At 39.7% G+C, this 27,286-nt stretch overlaps 1 protein-coding gene across 2 annotated transcripts; it reads left to right on the plus strand.

Annotated features, from left to right (window-relative positions):
- Positions 1-2,363: 2,363 nt before the first annotated feature.
- On the plus strand, positions 2,364-26,952 carry CLSPN (claspin). Of its 2 annotated transcripts, XM_010959908.3 has the most exons (26): positions 2,364-2,958; positions 5,083-5,191; positions 5,714-6,162; positions 6,776-6,937; positions 7,626-7,703; positions 8,022-8,094; positions 8,663-8,771; positions 8,956-9,533; positions 13,387-13,578; positions 15,181-15,380; positions 15,423-15,461; positions 16,392-16,570; positions 16,672-16,736; positions 17,301-17,500; positions 17,830-17,984; positions 18,570-18,796; positions 19,374-19,485; positions 20,493-20,568; positions 20,798-20,901; positions 22,990-23,154; positions 23,262-23,383; positions 23,632-23,759; positions 24,084-24,186; positions 24,751-24,833; positions 25,096-25,257; positions 25,581-26,952. In XM_010959908.3, exons 1-26 carry the CDS (start codon positions 2,935-2,937, stop codon positions 25,689-25,691), a joined length of 4,005 nt encoding a protein of 1,334 aa, XP_010958210.2. In that variant the 5' UTR covers positions 2,364-2,934; the 3' UTR covers positions 25,692-26,952. The 2 variants fall into 2 exon arrangements, with proteins under 2 accessions (XP_010958210.2, XP_010958209.2); XM_010959907.3 differs by having other exon boundaries at positions 15,181-15,461.
- Positions 26,953-27,286: the final 334 nt, after the last annotated feature.

Genomic DNA, 27,286 nt, shown 5'->3' on the forward strand with positions numbered 1-27,286 from the left:
GCGTATTAAATTACAGGACTTATTTATTCATAACTGGTTTTATACATTGATTTTGTTTGATATAATGATAGACCCCACTTGTGAAAACATTTCCTAATTTATGAGCCCAAAATAAGTGTATCAGTATTGCAAAATATTTCCTATAGAGTACCATACTTTCAGGTGCTCTGCCAGTCAAACCCACTGAGAATCATGATCTAGTCCAATGTTTTCTAATTAAAAATAAGGAAAACAAGGCTCTGAGAAGCTAAATGTCTTACCTAAGATCACAAAGCCGTTTATGAGACAGCTTCAGGCTAATCCCTGCAAAGTGAAAAATCCAGACCTTTCCCTCACTGCCATCTATCAAATTCATAGACAGAGCTTGTTGGATGATTAACCTAGAGAGTCAAGAGACAGAGGTGAGTCATGGTGATGTCCAGATTTCTGATCTGGTGACTGTTGGATTATGGTGCTATATTCTCTCTAAAATTGAGAATACAGATTGCTCATTTCAAATACAGGCTCACTTTAGTTTGGCACAAGTTAATATATAGAATAAAAGGTTTCTCCTTCGTAGCTCATTCCTTCCACCTGTTCTCCAAATCAGAGCTCTCAGTTTCTCTGGTGACTGAAGAGGTGCTCCCCAAATAAAAGTGCTAATCAGTTCTGAAAATGCTAATATCAAGAGTATCATCTCATTTATTCACTTCCAGAGGGGGTGCAAGAAGAATAATACAGTTGTCAAGTGACCGAGTTAAGTAGTTCAACAAACAGATTGATTTCCCTGCCATGAGCCAGGTATGTTCTAAGCCTTCGGTTCTGAAAGTGTGGTCTCCACATCAGCAGCATTAGCATCACCTGGGAACTTGTTAGAAATGCAGGTTCTTGGGCCTCACATCAGACATACTGAATCAGAAGCTCTGGGAATGGGGTCCAACAATCTGTTTTTACCAGCCCTTCAGGTCATTCTGATACATGCTTAAGTTTGAGAACGCGTATTCTAGATAATAAGGATATAGTGTTAAAGAAAACAAAGTACTTGTCCTCTTGAAGTGACAATATACAAATAGATGAAAATAAAATTTCAGGCAGAGGTGAGTGCTATCAGGGAAACCAGGACAGGGGACAGAGGGGAAATGTAGCGGTAAGGTCTCTCCGAGGAGGTATGAGCTCTGGAGTCAGACTGAGCTGGGTGTGAATATTGGCTCCACCAGTTACTAGCCTTTTAAAGGTTTAGTTTTTTCATCTGCCACAATGGAGGTAGTAATATTATTTACCTTGCAAAGTGACTCTAAAGGTTAAATAAGATAATGTTTGCAAAATTCTTGCAACTGTTTCTGTCCCAGGCTAAGTCCCCAATAAATGTTAGCCCTCCAAATATGAGGGAGAAGTGCAGAGGTGTTTGTTTGGGAATCGTCAATGTAGAAATTAATAGTAAAGTGTGAGAAAAGGTGGATAGACTGAGATGTGAGAGAAGAGGATGGATGATGGGCTCTTGTTGGGGGGAGCAGAAATGTGTTGAGAAGTGGTGAGGAGGTGAAGAAATGAAGATGGGGAGAAAAAAACTTTTATTTGAACCCAGCTAAAGCTGGAAACTTGGAAGAGGAGGTCAGTAGACAGGGTGACTAATCATCCTGGTTTGCCTGGATCTGAGGAGATTCCTGGAAGGTAGGACTTTCAATGCTAAAACTGGGAAAGTCCTGGGAAAATTGGGATGAGTTGGTCACCCAATCAGTGGATACGATCATGGAGGGTGAAGTCAGGGTGGTAACTACTGTGACCTTTCCTTCTTGGTGCACTCATCTCTTCCTTACAGTAATCGTGTAAAGTATCTTCTAGTATCTTGATTCAGCAAGAATCTAGAGGGTAAGGGAGCTCAGATAATGCCGAGGGGATAAGTCAGCTTTGTTTGAACAAAGCAGGATAAGGAGAGACAGAGAATGGACTTGGAGGAGCAAAAAGATAGGAACCAGCACAGTGACAAGGGATTAGAATTGTCTGGGATTTGTCTGACTCCAGACCTTTCATTCTTTTTTCCTGACTTGTCCAAAGAGTATAGGAGTGGGATGGGTAGGTGTTTTCTTCATACTCAAATTAACCTTAAATAAAATTATAAAGGTTATCTAAGGATATTCTTTGGTATCTGAGAAGCCCACAAAACTTTTCTTTTTTTTTTAAATTTAAGTATAGTCAGTTTATGACATTATGTCAATTTCTGGTGTACAGCATGTTTTAGTCATACATATACACATATATATTGCTTTTCATATTCTTTTTCATTATAGGTTACTACGAGATATTGAATATAGTTCCCTGTGCTGTACAGTATAAACTTATTGTTTATCTATTTTATATATAGTAGTTGGTATCTGCAAAACCACAAAACTTGTATTGATGTCCAGTTGTGTTAATTGTCACCTACCAAGAAGGAGCGGGATCTAGCCGTTGCCGGCATGGAGGTCCTGGAGAAAATCCCCACAGGGGATGCCCTCGGGTGCCCAGGAATTGTTTCTCAGCTCACTTCCTTCTTACTCCTCAAATTGCGCTTGATGGGAGCAGTCGCGCTATGGCAGGGGTTAAATGTTAAAGACCACCACTCGCATGGTACCGTCTTGCAAGGCCAGAGGGTCTGGCTGCCTGACAGTCGGAACGCTCTAGCCTCCCCCAGCCTCAGTTGACAAGAAGAGTGGAGACCCGCCAACCCAATCCAGATTATACTTGCGCGGCTGGCCGAAGGCGCTTCTTGATTGGCAGGAAGGTGCGGAGGCGTGGCCTCATGCAGAAAGCCTCATCTAGATTGGTCCAAATCGTCGAAGGCGGGGCCTCCACTCCGGCTGGGCGCGAAAGCTCGAACGCCGCTGCCTGGCAGGAGACGGCGGGAGCAGCGGCGCCCCGGGTGAGGGAACCGGGGGCCTGCTTCGCCCCAAGCGGCGCACTGAGGAGGTCGGAGTCATGACGGGCGAAGTGGTTTCCGAGGTAAGTTCATGCACTTGCCTCCACTCGCGGCTACGTTGGCAAAGGGCCGAGGGATGAGGTGGCGCGGGGTCGAGCCGGGCCGAGCAGGTCACGGAGGCTGGGGGAACTACAACTCCCGGCGTGCACCGCGGCATCTCGGCTTCGCTGCCCTGTGGAGATAAACTCGCTAGCCCCGCGCGCTCGCGACTCTGCTGCAGGTCTCGACGCTGGGGTCCCCGCGCTTCGGGGTCCCTCGGCCGTGTTGCTCTTGGTCTTTGCGACTCCCTGCTCAGCCTGCTCCGCCCGCCCCTTTGGAGCGTTTCCTGCGGCGGGAGCTCTTCCTCTTACAGCGCCCCAAAAGAGAGGGAGGACCAGGCCGAATCCGGCCACTGGGGTGCGGGGCAGCATTCTCTGTAAACGGACGGCGGGAGCCTTAGGGAGTTCGGAATTGGGTCTTGAATTGGGTGGTGGCTGGCTGGTCCCTGTCGGAATTGGACGTAGAAGCGACATCTGTTTCCAGATCTGTGTTCTTTTCTGGGGCTGGAACTAGGGTGAGACACTCTTTTGGGAGCAAAATTTAAGAGGGCACCAAAACACTCAGTAATCAAGATAATATTTTAATGCAGTCTTTTTAAAAACAAAAATTAATGCAAACAATTCCTTGATTTTAATTTGAACAAAGTATCAAGAGTTTCAATGAAGGCAAGATCCAGCCCTGCCTTTGCATTATTCTGTGTCACTCACCGCACCCTCATCCCGACCCTGGTTCCAAAAAGACTTTATTTACAAAAGCCAGTGGCTGACTTCATGAACCATAATTGGCCAATTTGATTTTTTCTTTAAATACTGCACTAAAATACCTTGATTACTGAGTGTTCCTGGCCGCGACTGTTGCTGGTTCTGCTGCAGATTGCCTAGGATAGAGTGATTAAGAGCATCACCATATATTTAGGCATGTGGTTACCCGAACTCAGTTTCCATATCCACAAATAGCCTTCCTGCTTTGGATTGTTCTGGAGGATCATCAGCATAAACATGATGATACTCAGTGATTCCTCAGTTTGTTATTTTTGGTTATTATTTTAATAATGATACTCAATATTCAAGTCAATTTAATCGCTGTTTGAGAAACAATTAGAGTGAGAACTTGTGCCATGATATAGTACAGATGTTAGTATTTTCCCTTTATTAATAAGTTGATTCAGAGCCCTGTGAACACCAAGGAGGTAGTAGACATGGCATCTGGGGTCAGCTTGGTCACTAACTGGTAAAGTCACCTAACATACCCACTCCTCCTTAGCTTTTTCACTTGTGGCTTTTAAAAAAATTGTTTTTTGGGGAAATTTTCAAGCATAAACAAATGTAGAAAGGCTGTTATAATGAAAATATCACCTAACTTCAACAATTATCAAGTCATGCCAATCTTGTTTCATTTAAACCCCCACCCACTGTACCCCTTACTGGATTATTTGGAAGAAAATTTCACACATGTTTAAACCACAGATACTTCACTATGTACCTCCAAAAGGTAAGGGCTTTCCAAAAAAGATAACTACAATGTTATTACCACAGCTAAAAAATTTAGAATTATTGCTTGATATTAAATACCTAGCCAGTGTTCAGATTTCTTTAACTTATACATGTACTTTCAGTTTGTTTGAATCAGGATCCAAACAAAGCCTACATATTGCAGTCATTGATATGTGCGTATGTATAGATCTTAATTCTATTTCCTCTCCCCCTTTTTTTTTTTTTTTTTTTTTGCAATTTACTGTTAAAGAAACCACATTGTTTGTCCTATAGAGTTTCCCTTATCTGGATTGCCTGTCTGGTGTAATTTAACATGTCATTTGGATGCAGTGAGAATCAATTCATACAGAAAAACACAATAAATGCTTGATTCTTTAAATTTACTTACCATAACTCAAAATAAAGAGTTGGTATTATACTATCCTTTAAAGGTGAATGATGTATTTTTGTTTGTTTTTTTGTCCAGTAATTCTCAGTGTCATCCTATTGTTAAACCATTATATTGATTTTTTTCCTTATTTCAGCCTGATGATTCCATGATGATTTGTGTATCTTTATGTACTTACAGCTTTCTGTCAGCTGCTGGTTAATGCAAAGTATATTCTTATTTTCTAGGTTCACCTAGAAGTCAGTGATTCAAAACTCTTTTCACAAGAAGCAGCAGATAGTCCTTCAGATAGTGGACAGGGCAGCTCTGAAACAGTTGGGCCCTCAAGTGAACAAGGTTGGTAATAGACAGTACTTTTATTTTTAGGAATAGAATGTGGAAGCTTGAGTTGTAAGTAGACTGGATTAATTTCATGATTCTCTTTTTATTAAATTATTAATGCCTAACATTATTGTTTATTTATTACAAAGGCAAAATAATAGTGCTTGTACCCTTTTGAAAATAACCATTTCTATTATATTATTGAATGTATAAAATATCCAGAAACTACCACATTGCCTGGTAAAATGCATTCATCCTATAATAAAAGGATTTTTAACACCTGCCAAGAGGATCAGAAAAGCTTTACACATTGTAAATATGTATAATTACATTTCTCAGTAAGAGATATTTTCCAGGGGAAATACTTTTCAAAATGTATTTTTAGATTTGCTTTGCTACAATCAGTTCTTAATGTTAGTTACATAATTTCACAAGGTGATCTATACTTGGATAATTGGATATGTTTTTAAGGAGTAGTGGGACTAGGATGAAGGCTGACTAACAGTAGACCTCTAAAAAATACTGTGTTTCCTCCAGATTCAGATGAAGAGATATTCGTGAGTAAGAAATTGAAAAGCAGGAAGGTGCTACAAGACAGTGATTCTGAAAAAGAGGACACAAATAACTCTCCAGAAAAAATTACCTATGATAATGTTGAGGAAGAAGATAAAGAGAACTTATATGCCAGAAAAAATGAAAAAGTCAAAAGGCTTTATAAAACTCTGGTGGACAGTGGTGAAAGTGACATCGAGGAGTCTTTGTATCAGAAAAATCTTGAAACCCAAGTGACACCTTGCTTAGAGCTGGGTCTCCCATCTGAAAACTCTGTGGACTTTACAGTTGACAGAAAGATTTCCAAAAAACCCCTATATGATAATGAAGGAACTGAAGGAAAAGCAAAACTACAATCAAAGCGAAGACTTGAGAAAGAGGAGAGAAAGATGGAAAAAATTAGGCGGCTGAAAAAGAAGGAAACAAAAAATGAGGTACATTTAAAATAATAATTTGCTATCTCTAAGGCAGATTAACATTATAGAAAAGGTTGCTTTTAGTTCTTGAGGTGAATCTGCACTCTGAGTATAGCTTTGAGTTGATTGCTTTGCACTGTAAATAATGGGGTATGTGATTTCAAACCTGTTGGTCTCTTTCTCCATTTTGGATTCATGAGGACACTTCCAAATAAGTGAGTTTCTGATTTTCTTTGTGAGCACATGGAGTTATTGTTTGCTGCTGCTGATTTGATGAAAATTAACTTTCATAGGAGGATTTTTTATGCATTCATCAGTCAGAAGTCTTGTTTACTAACTGGAAAAACCATCCTCAAATCTCATACACTAGTTGTTTAATAAGCATTTAATTGACTTTTCAAAGAAAAAACTGTACTATTTATTACATTAGTTTTGGACAATTGCATAAAATCACAGCGTGGACTTCAAATGATGACTGTGGGATAGGAACCAGTGAGAATGTTCTAGGATGCTGTATACTTGTTCATTGATGAAGGCTGGGCTTTTTCTGGCCCGAACCAAATTGCCATATGATGTAAAACATTGGATTTTAAAATGATTGGATCTTGCTTTTTCTTTATGTGTTATCCAGGAAGATGATGTGAAACAGCCCTTTAATGACAGTGGCTGTCTACTTGTGGATAAAGACCTTTTTGAAACTGGATTGGAAGAGGAGAGTAACTCTCCACTGGAAGATGAGGAGTCCTTGGAATCAATAAGGGCGGCTGTGAAAAACAAAGTCAAAAAGCACAAGGCAAGTAAAAGATGCCTGCAGTAAGAGCTAACTCACTGCTTCTAACCTGCACTTTGTTTTCTAATTTACTGTTGGAACCTTAATTTTTTTTTTAACTGAAGAAAAACAGTGTCAATTGATTTAAGTTTTTCGGCTGTTAATTCTGGAATTGTGCAGTACAAGTAGTAGACATGCTAACTTGTTTAGAAACTAGTATTTTCATTGCCCTAATGGGAATGTTGGGGAAAAGAAGTAAGATACTTTATGTTGTGTAAGAAGCAGGCAAATAATGGGTCAGAGATGTAGATTTTATAATCCTGTGGCCTCTAAGAAATGAACCTATCGGGTCTCAGAAAGGGTATCAAAGAGAAACATCAGTCAAAGCATCATTGTCCTGAGTGTTTGGAAGCATAGTTGTTCTTCTTAAGATTATCTTTAGCTCCCCGAGAGTCATTGTCCTTCCTTAGGGAAAGATGTAATACAGAGGTATGAGAAACGAAGGCCCAAGCTCTACTGGAGACATCTGATTTGTTTCCTAGGCATTAGAAGATGCTGTGTGTGTAACATTTTATATTTGTTAATTACTGATTTACTATTAATGTAGCATGATGGGTTGTTGGAGTGTAAAAGCAATCTTCGAGTAAGCAACATCCTCTTGCGTCAGTTTAATTTTTGTCCGTATTAATCCATTTACAATCTTCTCTTTTAGAAAAAGGAACTGTCTTTGGAGAGTGGGGTCTATTCATTTGAAGAAGAAAGTGACTTATCCAAAGGTGCCACTAGGAAGGTGAGTTAGAGCCCTATGTAGTTGTCATGTTGAGCTCTTCCCAGGAGGTTGTGGGTTTCTTAGGAATTTTATTGTGTCTGTCGTATTTTCCTATTACCCAGGATATTGCTTTGTACATAGTAGGGACACAGATATGAATTGGGTTGAATTAATTCTGAGACTTGCAAATAAGTGAGCTGCTGGAGTTTATGTTGTATTGAGCTTGTTAGTGCGTACTGTTCCCTCTCCATCCTCTTCTTGATGAGAGCAGACTCTTAAGGGATGAATATCTTTCTGGATGATAGCATTAATGTAATCTCACTTTTTGTTTTCTTGAAGGAAAGGAAGGCAGCCAAGTTAAGTAAGGAAGCATTAAAAAAACTGCATAGTGAGACTCAGCGCCTTATTCGAGGTAATACAAACCAGTACGGTAAATATTGAGGCAAATCATGATATTTCTTTGTAAGCTCAACTTAGATGTTGGGGACTTTTGTTTTTTTAACAATTCTCAAATGAATGGATTATAATATCAAGTTGAGAATTGATCTTGGTGAATGACCATTATTCTAAAGCCCCTAGTTCATTAGTATAAGTTGAGAAAATTTCCAGAACTGTAGTAGCAGTAAGGAGGGAATTTTTAAATGGTTGTCTATGGCCCAGCTGTATCAAGATCCCTTTGGAAACCTTTCAAATTTATAAATTCTTAGGCCCCACAGAAATTCTGATTTGGTAAGCTTGAAATGGAGTTCAAGAATCTGCATTTTTAAAAAAAAACTTCCTGGATCAGTTTAATTTCACAACTAGTTTTAAAAGCCGCTGGTCTTCAGGGAGTTCTTTTGTACTTAGATCCTCTTTTTATTAAAGGCAGGATTGTTTTCTGTTTCTGGTGATGGCTTTAGTTGTACTGTTTAGTTAACTGAATATGAAGCAACATTTCAGAATATACAGTATATATATATTTGTTTTGTCCCATTTTGTAGAGTCTGCACTTAATCTTCCATATCACATGCCTGAGAATAAAACCATTCACGAATTCTTCAAACGTAAACCCCGGCCCACTTGCCAGGGAAACGCCATGGCGCTACTGAAGTAAGAACCTTTTCTTGTGATTATAATTTTCACAGATACTCAGTTTTGAGGCAAACACCTGATGTAAAGAATTCAGATTCTTCTCTCAATGAAAACTGATATAATTGGTTAATTATGTGCTAAGGGATGAGAATGTTTCACATTTAGGGTAGTTTTCAACTCCAGCTTTTTTTCCTTTCTCTAGATCATCTAAGTATCAGTCAAGCCATCACAAAGAAATCATAGACACTGCAAACACAACTGAGATGAACAGTGACCACCATAGCAAAGATTCTGAACAGACAGTAGGTGTGGGATGTGAAATGGAAATTAATGCACACCCTGCGGTTTCAAATGAACCCCAGCTCACTGCTGGATCCGATGAGTCTTGCAGTAAGGATGTGATGGGAAGTGAAGAGCTAGAAGTTCCTGAGAAACAGGAGCAGAGTAATGATAGACCTTCATCTGGGGATAGCTCAGTGGCACAACAGGAATCCGGCTTCCTTGGGAACAAGGACAGTGAGGAGTATCAGGCTGGAGGGCTTGTGGCACCTGAATCTTGTGCCCTGGAGTGCAAAGAAGGCCTGAAAAGAACAGAAGCAGATGAGAAGGTGGAAGAGCCCAGCCAGCAAACTAAATCAGCAGCAGTGGTGGCACCTGAAAAAGTGAGGAGGTTCACTGTGGACAGACTTAAACAACTGGGAGTAGATGTTTTCGTTAAGCCTCGGCTGGGTGCCGACAAAGATTCCTTTGTGATACTTGAAGAACCTGAAACCAACAGAGGTAATCCTTTATATCGTGGGGAGCTTCTCTAGAGTGATTTATTGTGGCAGCTTCCTATTATTTGCCACTGTGGAGGACAGAGAACACAGGAGAAACAAATAATCACACATAGGCTTATCCTACAGATATAACAGATGCAGACAGACTCTCACTGAGATGCGTTTAACAGGGTATCAGAATGTTCTAAACCTTGTTTAAAATGGAAACCTGTTGATAGTTAATGTACAGAAGAGGGTACATTACTGTCATGTTATGGTATGACACTGGCAAAACACTATTCAGTTTTTCATAGTTAGAAACATCTTGGTTCAGCAAATTGTCTGCAAAACTGAGTTTCTTTTTTTTTTTTCACTCATTCAACAAATATTAAATAGTGCACTATGTGCAAGATGCTATAAGGCATTCCTGAAAAATATGACATTTATCCTACACTTAAGCTACTTATACTTTAGCAGGGGAGATAAGTATGTAAATAACAGTAATGCAAAAGAGAAAGTGGTGACATCTTCTATCTTGAACATGTGTCACTGATAATTGAAAAAATTTAAATAACAGAGGAAAGGGAAGAGTATTCTTTTCTGAAGGAAACATTTAGAATAAACTATGAAAGTTCAGAGGAGGGATAAATTTCTTATAGTAGGTGGTTAAAGGAAGGCTTGAAGAGTAAGTGGATGCATTGCCCCCCTCCACCCCCGCAAGAAAAGCGGATGGATTTACTTGTTCACTACCTTCTCCTCTGTGCTTCGAGTAGGGATCTTCTGGCTTGCTACCCACTCTATTCCCCATGCTTCCATAGTGGATGATACATTCTAGGCAACCATGTTTATTGAATGAATGAGTGGATGAATGATCCTTCAAGAGAGAACTCAAATATTACCCACATTGGGCAAACTTCTGACTTGTAGGTAAAATTGGGGGCTCCCCCCTCTACGTCAAGGCAGTGTCATATGATAATTAAGAGCGTAGGCTCTGTAGCAAGACAAGGATTTGAATCTGGACTATGCTATTCACTATTTAAATTTGAGTATGCTATTTGGTTTCTCTAAGCCATCTCTTTTAAAAAATGAAATAATAACACTATCTTGTTCACAGGGCTATAGTGAAGATTTGTTGAAATACTGTAGACAAATGGATCACATAAAGAAACACTCAAATGGTGGCTGCTATTTCTATTATTAGTGAAATTATTTACATCAGGACCCTCCATTAAATAGCATGTGATTGGCAGGTGCTAGGTCAGCCACAGTATCTGGTGCATAAAATATGCTCAGGGAGTCTTTGTTGATTGAATGGGTGGACTTTGTAGAAACGGAGAGAAGGACATTTTTGGAAGGGACAGGAAAAGCTCTGTGTGTGGTGCATGTTGGGAGGATGTGTAAGCCAGTTTGACCAGAGCAGGTGGTGGGTGGAAGGGTTCTATAACAGAATTAGCACAGCTCCATTAGCAAAGAAACATGGGAATAAGCTGTTGCCCAGAACAGGGAGGGAAAGTTTTGTTGTGTGGAACTACAAGTTACGTAAACAGCCTCAGACTAAGAGATGGGGAAGAAACTTTTTTTGAGTACTTACTATATTAGACACCAAAATTTTGTTGTATGAGACTGGAAGTTATCTGAAGTCTTGGACTGGGGAACAGGAAAGGGAAGAAACCTTTTTTTTGCATACCTACTACATTAGATGCTGATAGATTTTTTATTAGTTATCGTTCCTAATTCTCATAGCCCCAGATATTATTTTACAAATGAAGAGACTGAGGCTTGGAGAGATTGGGTAATTTTTCCAACACTGCACCTGGCTTCCACAGGTAACTAGCACAGCGCCTGGCACATAGTAGGCACTTGTTTTTAACTCAGAATATGTTTTCCTTCAGAAATAATATTTGGCATGAAAGTTGGGTTTCCAGACCTACCTGTTCCATAATATATATGAAGTTAGAATCAACATTGATTCATTCATGCAATAAACTTATTTAACATGGTGTTGGTGCTGTGTATACAAGTAAGATGTGGTCTCTGCTCTCAAGGAAATTAGTCTAGTGAGAGTAACAGGTAGGCAAACAGACTAACATACTACTGGATGCTAAGCACTGTGCATATTTTCAGCCTGGAGAAAGAGTACCTTGCAGGGAGTCAGCGAAGCTTCTGAAGGGAGCTAATACCTGAGCTGAGTCCTGAAAGCTGAGTACAAGATACCAAGACAGAAAGGTGAGGGGGGGCTTTCTTGGTACAGGGGAGAGACCTGCAAAAGACACAGAAACAAGAGGAAGCACAGGGTGCTCTGGCTAGCTGAAGTGAAGATTGCAAGGGGGTTGGCGGCCAGAAGCCAGGTCATGCAGGGCTTTCAGGTGGAGACTTGAGCTGGAGCAGAGACTTTTCACTTAGAGAGGAGGTGAAGGGTGCTGGGAAAAGACTGATGGAAGGAGAGGATCTTGAACAGGGATTCTGTGGTGAGGGGGGTGGTGGTTGAGTCACGTAGTAAAGGGCAAGGAAAGTAGGTGCTCTAGTGGGCTGGGGGACAAAGAGTTTTGAGGGCCTTTCTCCAGAAGAAAGAAGGCAACTCCTGACCTACTCCTATTTTAGGTCCTGAGTAATCTTCCTCTGCATCCATTTCTTTTATTCTCTTGGCACTGCCTGTTTCTGTTACCTTTCTACTGCCACTGCCTCTTGCTTCCAACCTCACTGAACTGCTATAAAATAGGATGCAGACTTAACAGCTTCTCTCTCTACTCTTTGGTTTGCAATGTAAATATACCATCCTTTGGAGTTGGATTTTTGCTAATAAATAATGTTAGGTACTTAGAATAAAAAGGTGTCCTTCCAGTTCTTCTCTTTTTCTGCTAAGACCCTCTAGGGAATGAAGAACCACATCTAGATGCTAACCACAAAACTACCAAAGTATGAGGTGATTGCATTAGAAAAAGAACCTAACTTGGAGTATCCTGGACATTTTATCATGCAAGAGAAGGCACAGCATGTGAAAACAGCCAGCATCCTTCAACCCCAAAGGAGCTTTTCTTCTTTTCCTTTCCTTTTTCTTTATAACTGTCAGTTCTCTTATAACAGATGACTGACTTGTTAAACACTGAGTAGGGAATGGTGCCAGGTGGCAGCTGGCTAAGTGAGAAAGGAAAGTTCTGATCAATGGCTTGGGGAAGCAGGGAAAGGCTCTATTGGCATTAGACCACTGAGCTCACTACTCCCAGTGTGTGTGTGTGTGTGTGTGTGTGTGTGTGTGTGTGTGTGTGTGTGTATACACCCATTTGTATACAAGTTGAGTGTGTGGTACAGGGACCACCTGTAAGTAGGATTTCCTTTCTAATTGTACTGATTATATCAGCATAAAAGTTTCACCTAAAAACTTTTCCAGTCCTGATGCCAAGTTACATCACTGACTGTTTTGATTATTATTTTCTTTTTCCATTTTTAAAATTGACCTTGCTTGTGTTTAGTGAGATTGCTAATGATATGCTAAGAATGATATGCTTAAAATAGGGAATTTTGTAAAAGGAGACTGAAACCCATGAAAAATTAAGCCTTTGAATAGCTAAGTATGGTATTTTTTCTACCAGTTTAATACATTTTTTTAAAAGAATTGCACATATTTAGAAACTTCAGTTGTAACTGTCTATCCTAAAAGGAGATTTGAAGTGTATTGAGGAAGATAAGTTGCAGCAATCTATTAGTTTGGGTTAAGTTATATGAATGGGACATGGGTGTTAGTAGCAAAGGAGTTTTTGGTGTCTCTGTCTGTATATTTTTTCCCCTACAACTTTATCGAACTTAAAAAACTTAGCTTGTAATTCTTAACTGGAATCTTAAAGACAAATTGACATACTTGTTGGCTTTTGGTTTAGAACTGGAAGCCTTGAAGCAGCGTTTCTGGAAGCATGCTAATCCAGCAGCCAAACCCAGGGCTGGTCAGAAGGTGAACGTGAACATCATAGTGAAAGATGTGGGCACTGATGGAAAGGAAGAGCTAAAGGCAGATGTGGTTCCTCTGACTTTGGCAGCTGAGAAGCTGGATGAAGCAAGCCACACAAAACCAGGTATTAGAGTTCTTTTTTTTTTTTTTTTCCTTTTTTCAGGTTGGGGGATGCTTCTTTCTTTGCATTCTGACAGGTCTTCATGGCTGCTGAAGAGCCCATAATGCAAAGTTGTAGAGCCTTTTTCCTTGGAGACTGGACAGCAGTACCTCTAGCATGATTCATGTGTAGCATTGCCCAGATGTGTGGGGTGGGTAAGATGACTTTATTTCTGAAAATAGCCTTTGTCTTCTGATTTTTAAAAAATCCATTGTAGAAAATACATAGGATAAACAAAAAACTTCAACAAGTCTCTATCAGAGACGTCTTTTATAACCATATTATATCCCTTTAAGCCCTTTTTGCATGTAGTTACATGTCTTTTTAAAAAACAAACAAATAACGATAATAATGCAATCATACTATGCATTCTGTTTTGTAATCTATATTAGGGACAAGTCTGTTGTTCCCACTCCCACTTTGAAAAAAACGTGTAATATATCACACAGAAAATAATTAAAACACTGAGAAAAAAGTGTAAAATGAAAAATTAGTCTCCCCAAAGGCAGCTGTTAATTTTTTGTGTGTCCTAAGAAAATTCATATGCATATACCATTGTGTGTGTGTGTGTGAAAGAAAGACATGGAATACTGCTGCTCTAGGTGCTTGACAGTAAATAACATTAGTGACCTTATTTTACATATGAGGGAAACTGATATATACAAAGCATTTAAAGGTAAGTGGTAGAACTAGCAGCCTAATCCAGACTACCTAATTCAAGAGTGCAGATACATGTATTGCATTTGAGGGTTTTTAATAGCTGTATAATACTCCATTATGCAAATATAACACTGATTTGTTTAACTGTACTCCTATTAGTGGATATCATGTTTGTTCCAGTTTTTGGTATTTCATATAATATTGCATCCTAGTATCATACATACGTTAGTATATTTGGATGCAAAATTCCTCACAGTGGAATCAGTGAGTCAGATTTTGATATATGTGTCATCCCACTGTCCTTCAAAATAGTTGCACCAATTTACACTTGAATCACAGTGTGTAAGAGTTTGTTTCTTTTTGTTAATAATCATGGTTATCAAACCACCTCGTTTTTGCCAGAGATACAAAAAATAGTATTTCATTATTTTGATTTGTATCTCTTTAATGAGAAATGAGGTTAAGCATTATTTTTAATTTGTTTATTAACAATATATGTTCATTTTTCTGTGAACTACCAGTTCATATTCTTTGTCTGTTTTACTCTTCAGTTGCTTCTCTTTTCCTTTAATGTAGGTAAACGTATCAGTATTCTCCTCCATGGCTTCTGAGCCAGAGACTTTTGAAGTCCCACTCCCCTCACCACTTTTTTGCCCTTTTTAATAATAATTTTATAATCTCCATGTAATATATTATCCCTGGATGTAGAACATAATCATGGAAGTTCTATTTCACACTCAATTCATAGTCATCCCCGTTTTATAGATAACAGAAACCTAGAATACTAAGGTCCCTGGTTTTCCTTTGGGATGTGTCTAAACACTCTGGAGTTGCCTGAAATGCACACTTGCACTGTTGTAGTGTGTAGTCATTTTGTTTAAAGTATTTCTTCATATTTCTCTTCAGGGGAAAAGCTTCAGGTGCTAAAAGCTAAACTGCAAGAAGCAATGAAACTCCGAAGGTTTGAGGAACGCCAGAAGCGCCAAGCGTTATACAAGTTAGATAATGAAGAAGGATTTGAAGAAGAGGAGGAGGAGGAAGAAATGACGGATGAGTCTGAGGAAGATGGAGAAGAGGAGGGAGAGGATGCGTTAGAGGAAGAAGAGGTGAAAGAAGAGGAGGGAGAGGATGCGTTAGAGGAAGAAGAGGAGAAAGAAGAGGAAGAAGAGGAAGAAGGCAATCAGGAGGTTTCTGGCAATTATGTGATTTTGTTACTAGGTGGTGATGAATAAGGGAAAGAGAAAATCAGATTTGAATAAGAGTATAGTGAGCATGTTCAGTTATATAAGAGATTTCAGGGGTGGAGATAAAAGTAGCTCATATGTACCTTAATCTTAGTGCATTCAGTTTTGTCAGCACCGTGGAACACCTGGTGTTATATGTTATATATATTTAGATTATATTATATCATATTATAATATAATGCTAATCCTGAAATAGCTTTGTATTAGTAGATTTTTTCTTTGTTGTTTACTTAGGTTTCTCTATTCAGAATAAAAAGCACTTTTAACCTTGGCCAGGTTGAGGTCTAAAATAAATTCTCAGATAGGCTGAGATCTTCCTGAGTTAATTTTATTCTTCATTCTTCGCTGAGGAGGGTATTTTTGTAAAAGGGCCTCTTGCCTTTGTTCCATAGTATTGTTTTCCACCTCAAGAAGACAGATGATTGTAGGATTTTGGGTATTAGAAAAAAGAAAGGCATCCTTGTTTGAATGCTGGTGTCGTTTGAAACACCTGGTTAATATCTAACCCTGGGTGAAGAAAGAGGAAAGCCATGAACTGAACTGGACAGGATACAGTCTGTGGTTGGTCTGAGGTCAGTAGTTGTCCTATAATCTCAGGCTAATCGTGTAACCTCTCATTGATTCAGTAAAATGATGATCCGGTTCTTCTTTCATAATCTTGTAGCAGTTTTGGGAGGGTAAAAGGTAAAACAACATAAGTATAAAAGAGCTCTAGAAGTGTCAGGGGAAATTATGTTAATGGTTAGACAGAGCTTCCTTCAGGTTTACCTCTTAAGATTTATGATGTGACTTGTAACCAAGCAGCCATATTTCAGACTAACAGTGTGTTTGTTCTGACTTGTATTATTTTGTTTTTGGGCGGTGTGGTTGAAGATTGCAGAATTCCTTCTCGGTAGTGAAGAAATAGAAACCAAAGATGAGAGAGAAATAGATAAGGAAAACAATGATGGCAGTGGTGAAATTGGCAAGTCAGTTGGCCTGCTCTCTGTTCCCAAGCCTCTGTCATCAGATTCTACCTTCCTTCTGTTTAAGGACAACTCTTCCAAGATGGAGTAAGTAATTCTTGCTAAGGAAAGATAAGATTCCCTGGTATTTGCCCCTCTAGTAAGAAGCAGAAACAGATACTCAAATAATTTACCTTCTTATTTGGCAGTTACTCTCCTAGTGAAGAAAAATCAGAAACAGATGAAAATTCAGGCAAAAGGCCTAGCAAACTAGGTAAGTAGTGACTCTTATGCAGAACTTGACTTCTCTTTGATCCTCCAGCTTTGATACTTAAGGACCGCAATTCCATAAGGTTCCATTTTTTGAACCCTAGTAGACTTTTCCCAGTCTTACATGCAGCAATGACAGGAATTTATGAAGTAGAATATTTTTCTTGGTCCAGTTTTTGAAAACTTACATGCAGTTTCTTTACAGTTGACTATGGGCATATAATAGGTCCTTAGTGAGTGTGTTGATTGAGTGAGACATGAAACATCTCTATCATATGTAGATCAAAGGAAGATGTACAAGTGATTGGATAATGGAGAGTTATCATAGGCATTAGGCAAGGTGAAAGAAGGACAGGAAATTTCAGGTGTCACTTAGCTCAGAGGGATAAACCCTAATTGTATAATGCCATCTTAGTACTGTAATTTACCTTTAACTTGATGTTTTGGAACATGTAACTTGAGAAACGTGCCTATGGATCTTACTTGACAGTTTCATTCTCAACTCTTTTCCTAAACAAACCTTACTTATTTCTGGAATCTTGCGCTTAAGGTATTTCTCTCTCTTTAGATGAAGATGATTCATGCTCGTTACTGACAAAGGAGAGCAGCCACAATAGCAGCTTTGAGCTGTTAGGCTCCACAATTCCATCCTATCAGCCTTGCAACAGACAGACAGGCCGTGGGACCAGTCATTTCCCTACCGCAGGAGGATTCAGATCTCCTTCCCCAGGGCTATTTCGAGCCAGTTTGGTCAGCTCAGCTTCTAAGGTAAGATGGTAATGGTTTTCTAATCTCCCCCTCCTTTTGCTTCCCACACTGCTAAATAAAGTGTGTCCAAGCCAACAACTCCCACCACATTATGTATGTTCGGTTTAAAAAATCCACCCTCTTTGTGTATTGAAAACAATCCTCATCCAAGGTTCGTACTTTCTTAACAGTATTTTTCTTTATGCTTCTCTTGGCTATGCATTGTCCTCCTCAACTGCAGTTGCCTGAGAGTAGATTAAATTTTACAAATAGCAGCTTCTGTTGTTGTCATGACAGTGAATGACATTTGTGAAATGTTTTGTTTTTGTTTGGTTTTGTTTTGGTGCCAGAGTTCAGGAAAGCTGTCTGAGCCTTCACTTCCCATAGAGGATTCCCAAGATCTGTATAACGCCTCCCCAGAGCCTAAGACACTTTTCCTAGGAGCAGGAGACTTCCAGTTCTGTTTAGAAGATGACACTCAGAGCCAACTGTTGGATGCAGATGGGTAGGTAGTTTTATGTTTCTGTGGGTGGAATGGTGCTGAGTACTGCTTAATTTTGTTTAAAAATAAAGTGAGCTTCTGTCACTCCATCTGTGCTTTCTCTTCTGAGAAAGAGAGGTGTACAGACTGTTAGTATTACATTCTACAAGTTTGAACAAAGTCTCTCTAGAAAATAAAATGTAAATAGCCTTGCTGGCATTCTGATCCTTCAGTTTCTGCCTTGTTTGAAATGCACAGCTCTCATAAGGCCATCGAATTTCCCCATATACATCCTAGTATGTTAGGATTGTTGGGTGGGATTGAGAATTGACAGATCCGTGGCACATTACAAGGACATAACACCAAGCCCTACTCCGGCACCATCTCAAGCCAGAATTTTTCCTTTAGCCTTTACCTTTTGAATAGCCTTTATTCTTTCATAAGCTTCCCCTTCCCTCTTTAGATTATCACAAGGCTAAAGTCTGACTCTTTTGTCTTCTAGTTTGGGATTCAGCTTCTAACTTTGGTATTGGAAATGAGTTCAGACTTTTTCGCCCACTACTTTGTTTTCTTCTAGAGAATTTTTTACAATCTTCATTGGGCTTGTAGGTTCTTAAATGTTAGAAACCACAGGAATCAGTACCAAGCTTTGAAGCCACGATTGCCATTGGCCAGTATGGATGAGAATGCCATGGACGCTAACATGGATGAGCTGTTGGATTTGTGTACTGGAAAGTTCACATCTCAGGCTGAAAAACCTCTGCCTGGGAAGAATGACAAGAAAGAAAACATGGAGGAACTTCTGGATCTTTGTTCAGGAAAATTCACTTCTCAGGGTAATTATCCAACAGAGAGTGTCGGGCTCACTACAGCCAAATATCTCAAGTCAGTGTCCTTGAAAAGAAGCCCCGTACTCTCAGGTGAAAGGTTCACAGGAAACAGAGCTGTGGTGGATTCTTGTATGTATGTTGAATTCACTACCTAGCTCCTGACATTTAGAGATCCTATGTTCCTTGAGTGGTAAAGTATCAACTTAAAACTGCTTTAGCTTTGGCCATATGTCTTGTCATTTATGCTTAATGTATGTGGAAACCTTAGAACGGTGTCTGCTGTATAGTAAATTCCATATAAATGCTAACTTATTATTTCCACCTGCACACTCCTCTCTCCCCGCCATCCCTGCTAAAATGTAAGCTGTCTAGGAGCTGGAATTTTGTTTTGTTCACTACTGTCTCCCTGCTGCCTGGTGCATAGTAAGCCCTAAATAAGGATTTGTTGAATGAATGGATGGTGAACTCTTTTGGGCAAGCTTACCTTAGAACTGTGTTGAGCTGGCATGTCTTCCGATTTCTGGGGAAAGAGGATAAAGCTGTCATTTCTTGGTGACAGATCCTTTTCTTTGTTGTGATGTAGACGTCTCCACTCTGGCTCCATCAGAGTTAAATAAGCAGGAGAAGGAGAGCAGCATGGGTGATCCAATGGAAGAAGCACTTGCTCTTTGTTCAGGCTCTTTCCCAACAGACAGGTGAGTCTCAGTGATGGGAGGGAACTTGGGAAGTCCAGTCTTCTGATAAAATCCTGGGGCAGGTTCTCTGGGCTTAGCAAGAGCTGGTCAACTTCATAGCTTCATATCCTGTCTGAGAGTCTTACAGTGGGTGTGAGTCTCTATTTGCATAGTAAGGGAATTATAATTCTTTCATTTAGTTGGTGGGGAACAGGATAAAAATGGGCAAGAATAAGCACATGAAAGTGCTCAGCATCACTAATAATCAGGGAAATGCAAATCAAAACCATAATAAGATACTGCATCAGACCAGTTAGGATGGCTACTATAGAAAACCCCAGAATATAACAAGTGTTGGTGAGGATATAGAAACATTGGAATCCTTTTCTGCTCTTGCTGGGAATGTAAAATATAGTGAAGCTGCTATGGAAAACAGAATTGCAGCTACTCAAAAAATTAAAAATAGAATATGATCCAGCAGTTATTCCACTTCGGGGTATATACACAAGAAGTGAACAAGATCTCACAGATGTTTGTGCACCTGTGTTCATGGCAGCATTATTCACAATAGACAAAAGGTGAAAACATCCCAAGTGAATACATACATACATTCGTAAATACAAACACTATATGACACCACTTATGTGAGATACTTAGAGTAGTCAAATTCATAGAGACAGAAAGTAGAAGGGTGATGGCCAGGAACTGTGGGGAGGAAGGAATGGGGATTTGCTATTTAAAGGTTTTAGAGTTTTAGTTTTGCAAGATGAGAAGTGTTCTGGAGACTGGTTGCCTAACAGTGTGAATGTACTTAACATTAAAGAACTGTACGCTTAAAATGGTTAAGATGGTAAACTTTATGTTGTGTGTATTTTATCACAATTAAAAAAAATTTTTTTTAAGGCAAGATACCTTATTTTCTGTTTCTTGAAGAGAGGGTTGCTGCTATTTCAGTCCTGAGTTGGCTGACTGTAGTTGCTTTCAGCAGCTTATTTATTGATTTGCTGATTTGCTGATTTGCATTTTAGGGAAGAAGAAGGTGAAGAAGAGGAATTTGGAGACTTTCGGCTTGTCCCAAATGATAATGAATTTGATAGTGATGAGGTGAGGTTGAAGGAAAAAAATAATCATAACTGCACTCTATGTATTGCTGCTGTATGGTTTTTGTTGTTGTTTTTGTAATAATCTGAGTTCTTGAGAATTCTGTTGGGCATGTTATCAGAAGCAGTTTCCTAGAATGAAACGTTTGGGCAGAAGTTTATAAATCCTGTCCTAGGTGAGGACACGTTTTTATTCTGTTTAACTTTGCATGTGATACTGTATGATTTTGTAGGATGAACACAGCGGCTCTGACAGTGAAGAGCTGGCCCTGGAAGACCGGGATGATGATGATGAGGAAGAGCTCCTGCAGCAGTCTGAGAAGCTGAAAAGGCAAATGTAGGTGTTATGTTCATTCCTTCAGTTGCAAGAAAGTCCTCCTAACGGTTGAGTTGTAGCTTGCCACCATTTTACCTACATTGCTGCTTCTATTTTTGCTTTTTGTGGTTAACACAGATCAAATAAAATCCTTTTACTTGGTGTCTCTTGAGTATTCAAAGATGGTCATGTCCTCAAATGATTTCTATTATAAATATCCCTAGTTCTTCAGCTGTTTCTCACATGACATTGCTTCCAGACTCCTCACGTATGGATGCTCTCTTATCCTCAGGTGTGGTCTGACTGCTGTTCTGTAGAGTGGTACATCCACGTCCCTTGTACTGCATGCATACCACTGGCAAAGTAACTAAAGATCATAAGACCTGAGTCACTGTAGACCCTGAGGATCTGGTAAACAACTAAAATTCCCCATGTTTTTTTTTCTATGAATTACTGTCATTCCAGGTTTTCCTCATCCTAGTCTTGGGGAGATGACGTCCCCTTTTTTTTTTAAATGTTTTGTTTTTTGATCGTGAAAGTAAATCATTTGTTTTGGAATATTTAAAAGAATACAGAAAGATATAGATAAAAAGTCATCTGTGCCCACCATCCAGAATATTTGTGAAGTATTGGTGGTGGTTATTGCCTTATAACTCTTTTGAGGCATGCATTTTTATGTAGTTGACATCTGTACAGTTTTCTTGGATATACAGTCTTGCATCTTGCTTTGTCCTCCACTTTAGCATATCCATAAGCATTTTTCCATGATATTAAAAGTTTTATAAAAACCACTTTAATAGGTATTCAGTATTTTATTGTGTGTGGATGACTTTTGGAATTCAAATATAGGACATCATATTGATCCCTATTAGATTTATTTTGGTTTTAGCCCATCATTCCATTCTATTACGATCAGTTTTGGGTTCTAATTTGTCACCTGTCAAATTAACTATCTCATATAGCTTTGGGTCATCTATAGATTTTTCTAAAGCAATGATTCTTTTTTCTCCCCCTCTCTATTCTTTTTTTTTTTTTTAAGTATAGTTAGTTTACAATGTTGTGCCAATTTCTGGTGTATAGCATAATGTTTCAGTCATACATACACTTACATGTATTCCTTTTCACATCCTTTTTCATTATAGGTTACTACAAGATATTGAATATAGTTCCCTGGGCTATAGAGTATAAACTTGTTTGTCTATTTTATATACAGTAGTTCGTATAAGGCAATGATTCTTAAACTTTAACTACAGAGTCCTTTGTTCAAATGAAATCTTAGAAAGAATGACAGCCAAAAGTTGAACTGCTCACAGAGAGTAGATGGGAAGATTGAGAAGCTTAGTGGCTAGTGACCCCTAAAGGAATTCTTCAGGAACCCTAGGATTTAGAGGAACTGAACTTTAAAAAAAAATAATGTGAAGTCTTTGGTAAAAATCAGCTTTCAAAAAGCTATCAAGCTTCTGCCACTCATGACCATAGATAGCAGGACTTTGAACTCAGGGTGACAGCAGATTTGTTCTCAGTGTGAGCTGAAGTCAGAGAAACTAACTAGCAGTGGTTTTGATTACCAGTTACTAAGCCTCAGTCATACCTCCAACTTGGGGGGGTCAAGATTTGGTGGGCTGTAAGAAGACCCCAGTCTACTTATTGCCTTTCTGTACTATCTCTAGTCTGTCTTCTTAAGCCGGTAAGTATAAATACAAAACAAAGTAGTTTGAACCTCCTGGCAGGTATGCCCTGAATATATAGAGGAGATTGAGAGTCCTGGCTTAGAGTCACCAACCGAGGTTAAATCTAGGCTCTGCTGCCTCCTAGCAGTGTGATCATTGGTAAGGTGTTTACTCTCTGAGTCTCATTTCCTTCAACTGTAAATCTAAGGGAATAATAATATCCCTTCCTGAGAGAATGCAGTAATGCCCAAAAGCACAGCTACTGGCACACAGTATGTATTAGATAACAGACTTCTAAATATTATAAAAATGTATTGTTATTGTTAACTTAAGCTTATTGTTGTTATTAGAGATGGCTCTATGTTCTGTTTTTCTCACTGCTTCTATATTGTGTGTATATTCATTGTTGCATTTTCTAATCTTCAAAATTGTTTTCCAGGAGACTGAAGAAATATCTGGAGGATGAGGCAGAGGTGTCAGGGAGTGACGTAGGAAGTGAAGATGAGTATGACGGGGAAGAGCTTAATGAATATGAAGAGGATGTAATTGATGAAGTGCTTCCTTCTGATGAGGAACTGCAGAGTCAAGTCAAGAAAATACACATGTCAGTATCCCAGCAGGCCCTTCTGAGTAATGGGGTGTGTCTTAAGGCAGGCCCTGTAACCAGCCAGAGTTGTCCTGGTTTTGAACACCACATTTCTCCTGTTGTAGGAAAACGATGTTGGATGATGATAAGCGACAGCTACGTTTGTACCAAGAAAGGTACCTTGCCGATGGGGACCTGCACAGCGATGGACCTGGACGAATGAGGAAATTCCGATGGAAAAACATAGGTATCTTGATTGTCGCCTTTAGAAGCAAATGGTACAAGGTACATTTTTGTCCAGTTTAAGGCAGCAAGTGGAAATCAAAACTCTAGCAGGCTGTTGTGGAGGACCTGGCTGTGACCATTAATTTCTGTTTAGTGGATGGGAAACGTTTGTGTCAGTATGTGGTAAATGAAAAGGATTCATTTGTGTCTGTCCAGGCACCCCTCCTATGGGGACTGCAGAATGCTGATAGCCTTAATTCTTTGCCTTAGATGATGCTTCCCAGCTGGACTTGTTCCACAGAGACTCTGATGATGATCAGACTGAAGAACAGCTTGATGACACAGAAGCCAGATGGAGAAAGGAGCGAATTGAGCGAGAGCAGTGGCTTCGGGACCAGGTAGGCAGCCTGCAAGACATTCCTCTATTCCGACTCTAGTTATGAGGGTCACCTCAGTCACCTAACTTGTTATGTTAGCTTCAAAATCTTGGGCAATGCATTGCTCTCCCATTTAATCCTTGAATTTTCTTCTGTGCTTTGGGAAGGTTGCCATGGGCAGTTCTATTCATGTTTCTGTCCAAAATTCATTTTTTTTAATCTAAAGCAACAAAAGGTTGCAAAAAGGAAGACAAATGATATCCCAAGTACTTTAGCTTCCAGGTTATGCTAATTATTTGGGGAAACTGTAGGCTTCTGCTAATGCTGTCTGATTTTTATTTTCAGGCACAGCAGGGGAAAATTGCAGTTGAGGAAGAAGAAATTGGGGAAGACAGTCAGTTTATGATGCTGGCCAAGAAAGTTACAGCCAAAGCTCTGCAGAAGAATGGTGAGCTCTTGGTCCTCCTCAGAGTCTAGCCTCCTAGATTGTTAGTGCTGGAACCCTGGCGGTGACTCCAGCCTTCAGGGGCTGTTGCAACTTAGTCATGGACCTGTGTCTAATACTGTCTTAAAGGGGCCCCTCACAGGTAGGAGAGAGACAGTGTTCTTGGATCTTAGACTCTTGGGCAGTGGATATTATAACTGTGAGTGTATGCAGCTAGTTTTGCATTATGTTCTAAGACAGCTCAGAGGAATGAATTCTGGCTTCTTTATTTAGTTGGAATTTGAACCCAGGTATATCTAACCCTAGAGCTGAAGCTCTTAAACATTCCTCAACACTCTTGCTGCTCTTGTTTTTTCTCATTACTACTGTTAGTCAGTCAGTAAGTTCAACTGAGTTGTCTGTCTTCTTGCAGCCATTTCCTGTAGTTTCAAGTCACCACTGTAACATAATCAGAGTTCCTTTGGCTTTAGTTTATTGGTTTAGTTAAAGGCTTCTTAGCTTATTTAGTTTTAAAAGTAATTCTACTCAGCTTTGCCCAGAACAAGCCTCTCTGTCTTTTCTTTTCAGTCAATCGCACTGTGGTTATTCAGGAATCAGAGTCTTTATTCAGGAATCCTTTTGAAGCCATCAGGCTGGGAAGTGACAACCAGGTTGGTTGGGGACCTTGTTAGCCTTATGTCATGATCTGCAATGTTATAAAGGCCCAGGTCAAGTTAAGGGAGTGCACTGTCATTAGGGGAGGGAGGGGCTGCAGGAAGTGGAAGCGGATGTCAAAGGAGCCTGCTATTGGTTTTCTGCTTGAGCAGGGTAGGGCCGTGTTCCCTTAGTACCTGGCAGAGGTAGGGCGGGCCTGACTTCTTACTCTTTCCTTGGCACTTGGAATTTGATACCAGATGACTCTTCTTTCCTCAGCTGAAGACAGGCTCACTGCTAAACCAGCCCAAAGCAGTGCTTCAGAAACTGGCTGCCCTCTCTGACCTCAACCCCAGTGCTCCCCGAAATTCAAGAAACTTTGTCTTCCATACACTTTCTCCTGTCAAGGCTGAGGAAGCAAAGGAATCATCTAAGCCTCGGGTAAGGAATTTGAGAGCTGATTTGGTGATTCTCCAAAGTAGAATGAGTGAATGAATTAATGAATGGATTTGATTTGATTTGATTCCAAATATATATGTATTTCTGGCTTAAAGGCTTATGCTACAGTGTTAATCTTGCACTCCCAAGAAAGTACAAGGGAATTTCTACCCCCCACTAAGTAATCAGCTTTGAAACTTATGTGGAAATTTTCTCTTTTTTTTCTAATCATCCATGGTTTAACTATGAGCTGCTAAGAGTTAATTGAAGCTAAGTACTTGTATGAGAGTCTTGAGTTGGCTCTGTCTCTTTTCTCTGCTCTCTAGGTACGGAGAAGGGGTCCATCTTTAATGACATCCCCTTCACCTAAGCGCCTCAAAGCAGATGATAGCACTTCAGGATCGAAGCAAAGCATCTTCAAATACTTGGAAAGCTAACACCATCAAGGATGCCTCCACCTGTGTTGAGACTTCTTTGGGAAGTATCTGGCATTGAAGGTTGAAATTGATGCTCATGTGGATGATCCCCTCTTCCTTCATAATCAGTGCATTAAGACTAAGGACAGAGATTCCAATTCTTTCCACTGCATGCACAGCTCTGGACATCTCTTCCCTTTCCTAGTATTATTTCCTGGGTTGGCCACTAACTTAATTCTGCAGTGTTTACAACATTGACTTATGGAATACTTAGGTATCCTCCATTAAATATTTGACATTGTATCCTAGCAGCTTCCTGGGTTGATACCTTTTGGTGAAAGGGGTGGTTGGAGGAAGAAAAAGTGTGGCATGACAGAAACTTACAGAAAGCAGTGAATGTCAGTACCAGAATGACTCCTCCACATCCCTAAGATCTGTACCGTGGTGACCAGCACTCAGTGAAAGAGAGACTTCTAAGAGGACCTGGAATCAACAGATGAACTGTTATCTGAGTCTTGCCCTTCCATTTGCCTTTATGCCTTTTCCCAAGGCAGCCTCAAATTTCCAATTAACCTTTGCTTCCTTTATAATAAGAACTCAAACTGGTACCCAAGTACCAGTTACTTTTTTGTATGAGTATGAACATAAAAGGTTACACCCAGTGTCTGTCTACATTAGATATTTCATGGGGCATGGGGCAGAGAGCTCTCTCCTAAGACTAAATTTTCTATTTAAAACACTGTTGCTCAAGGACCTCCCTTCTCATTCTGACTGGAAGAAATATAACCATTATTTATTGCATTCAACTGGCTTGAGTACATTGCCCTGACCAGTCAGAGGACAATTTAGTATTCCATTACTTATTTTGAGAGATCATTGTAAAGTGTCATCAAAATATTAAGAGGATTGCCACCACTCCCACTTTTCTCTGAACTACCATGAGGCTCTCAGAATTTTAGATAGATTTCTTTTTTTTCCCTCAGACCCAAGTGTCACTGCTGCCTTGGAAAAGCATTCCATGTGAATACTGTGGTTTCACTATCAGCAGCTGGACTTGGGAAGCTGAATGAATTATGCCAGTTTTTTATTGGCAGATGAGGAATACCAATTTAATTGATGGAATTAGGATATAGGTTTTCTACAGCTGTGACTAATATGCAAGATGCTGACTTGATGGAATTTATGTTTATATATTTGTAATCTTATAATGGGGAAGATGTATATAAAGATGTTTTAATATGTATCTAGTTCTTCAATAAATCCCAGTGCCTTGAAGGCAGGATTTGCTGTCCAGATTGAATGCTCATTCGTAGGTCAGTGCCTGTCTAATGCTGAGTATTTTGTTTTCAGGGTGTCTTTCTCGCAGGGAAGCCCACTGGACCTGCAGTGGGAGGCTGCTGCAGTTGTGCCCTCACTGGCTTCTCAACACTGGTGAATCGATCACATTAACTTACCAAGTGGTTTGGGTTCGGTGCAGGGGAGGAGAATTTACATAAGTAGTACCTGTTGTTATAACCCTTTGATTGGCAGCCATGGGTCCAAGGTGAGCATTACTGCCCCTCCCTTTGAGCTCTCTGAACAGTGCCCAAGCCCGGGCAGCCCTTGCAGGGCAGTAG

Source organism: Camelus bactrianus, chromosome 13, assembly GCF_048773025.1.
Source record: "Camelus bactrianus isolate YW-2024 breed Bactrian camel chromosome 13, ASM4877302v1, whole genome shotgun sequence".
NCBI classification, from domain to species: Eukaryota; Metazoa; Chordata; class Mammalia; order Artiodactyla; family Camelidae; genus Camelus; species Camelus bactrianus.

Excerpts from the sequence above, each read along its gene's own strand:
- CLSPN (XM_010959907.3), top strand. The coding sequence starts at position 2,935 with ATGACGGGCGAAGTGGTTTCCGAG. Across the intron at positions 8,772-8,955 it reads AACGCCATGGCGCTACTGAA|ATCATCTAAGTATCAGTCAA; the intron begins GTAAGAACCTTT and ends TCCTTTCTCTAG. Across the intron at positions 13,579-15,180 it reads AGCAAGCCACACAAAACCAG|GGGAAAAGCTTCAGGTGCTA; the intron begins GTATTAGAGTTC and ends ATTTCTCTTCAG.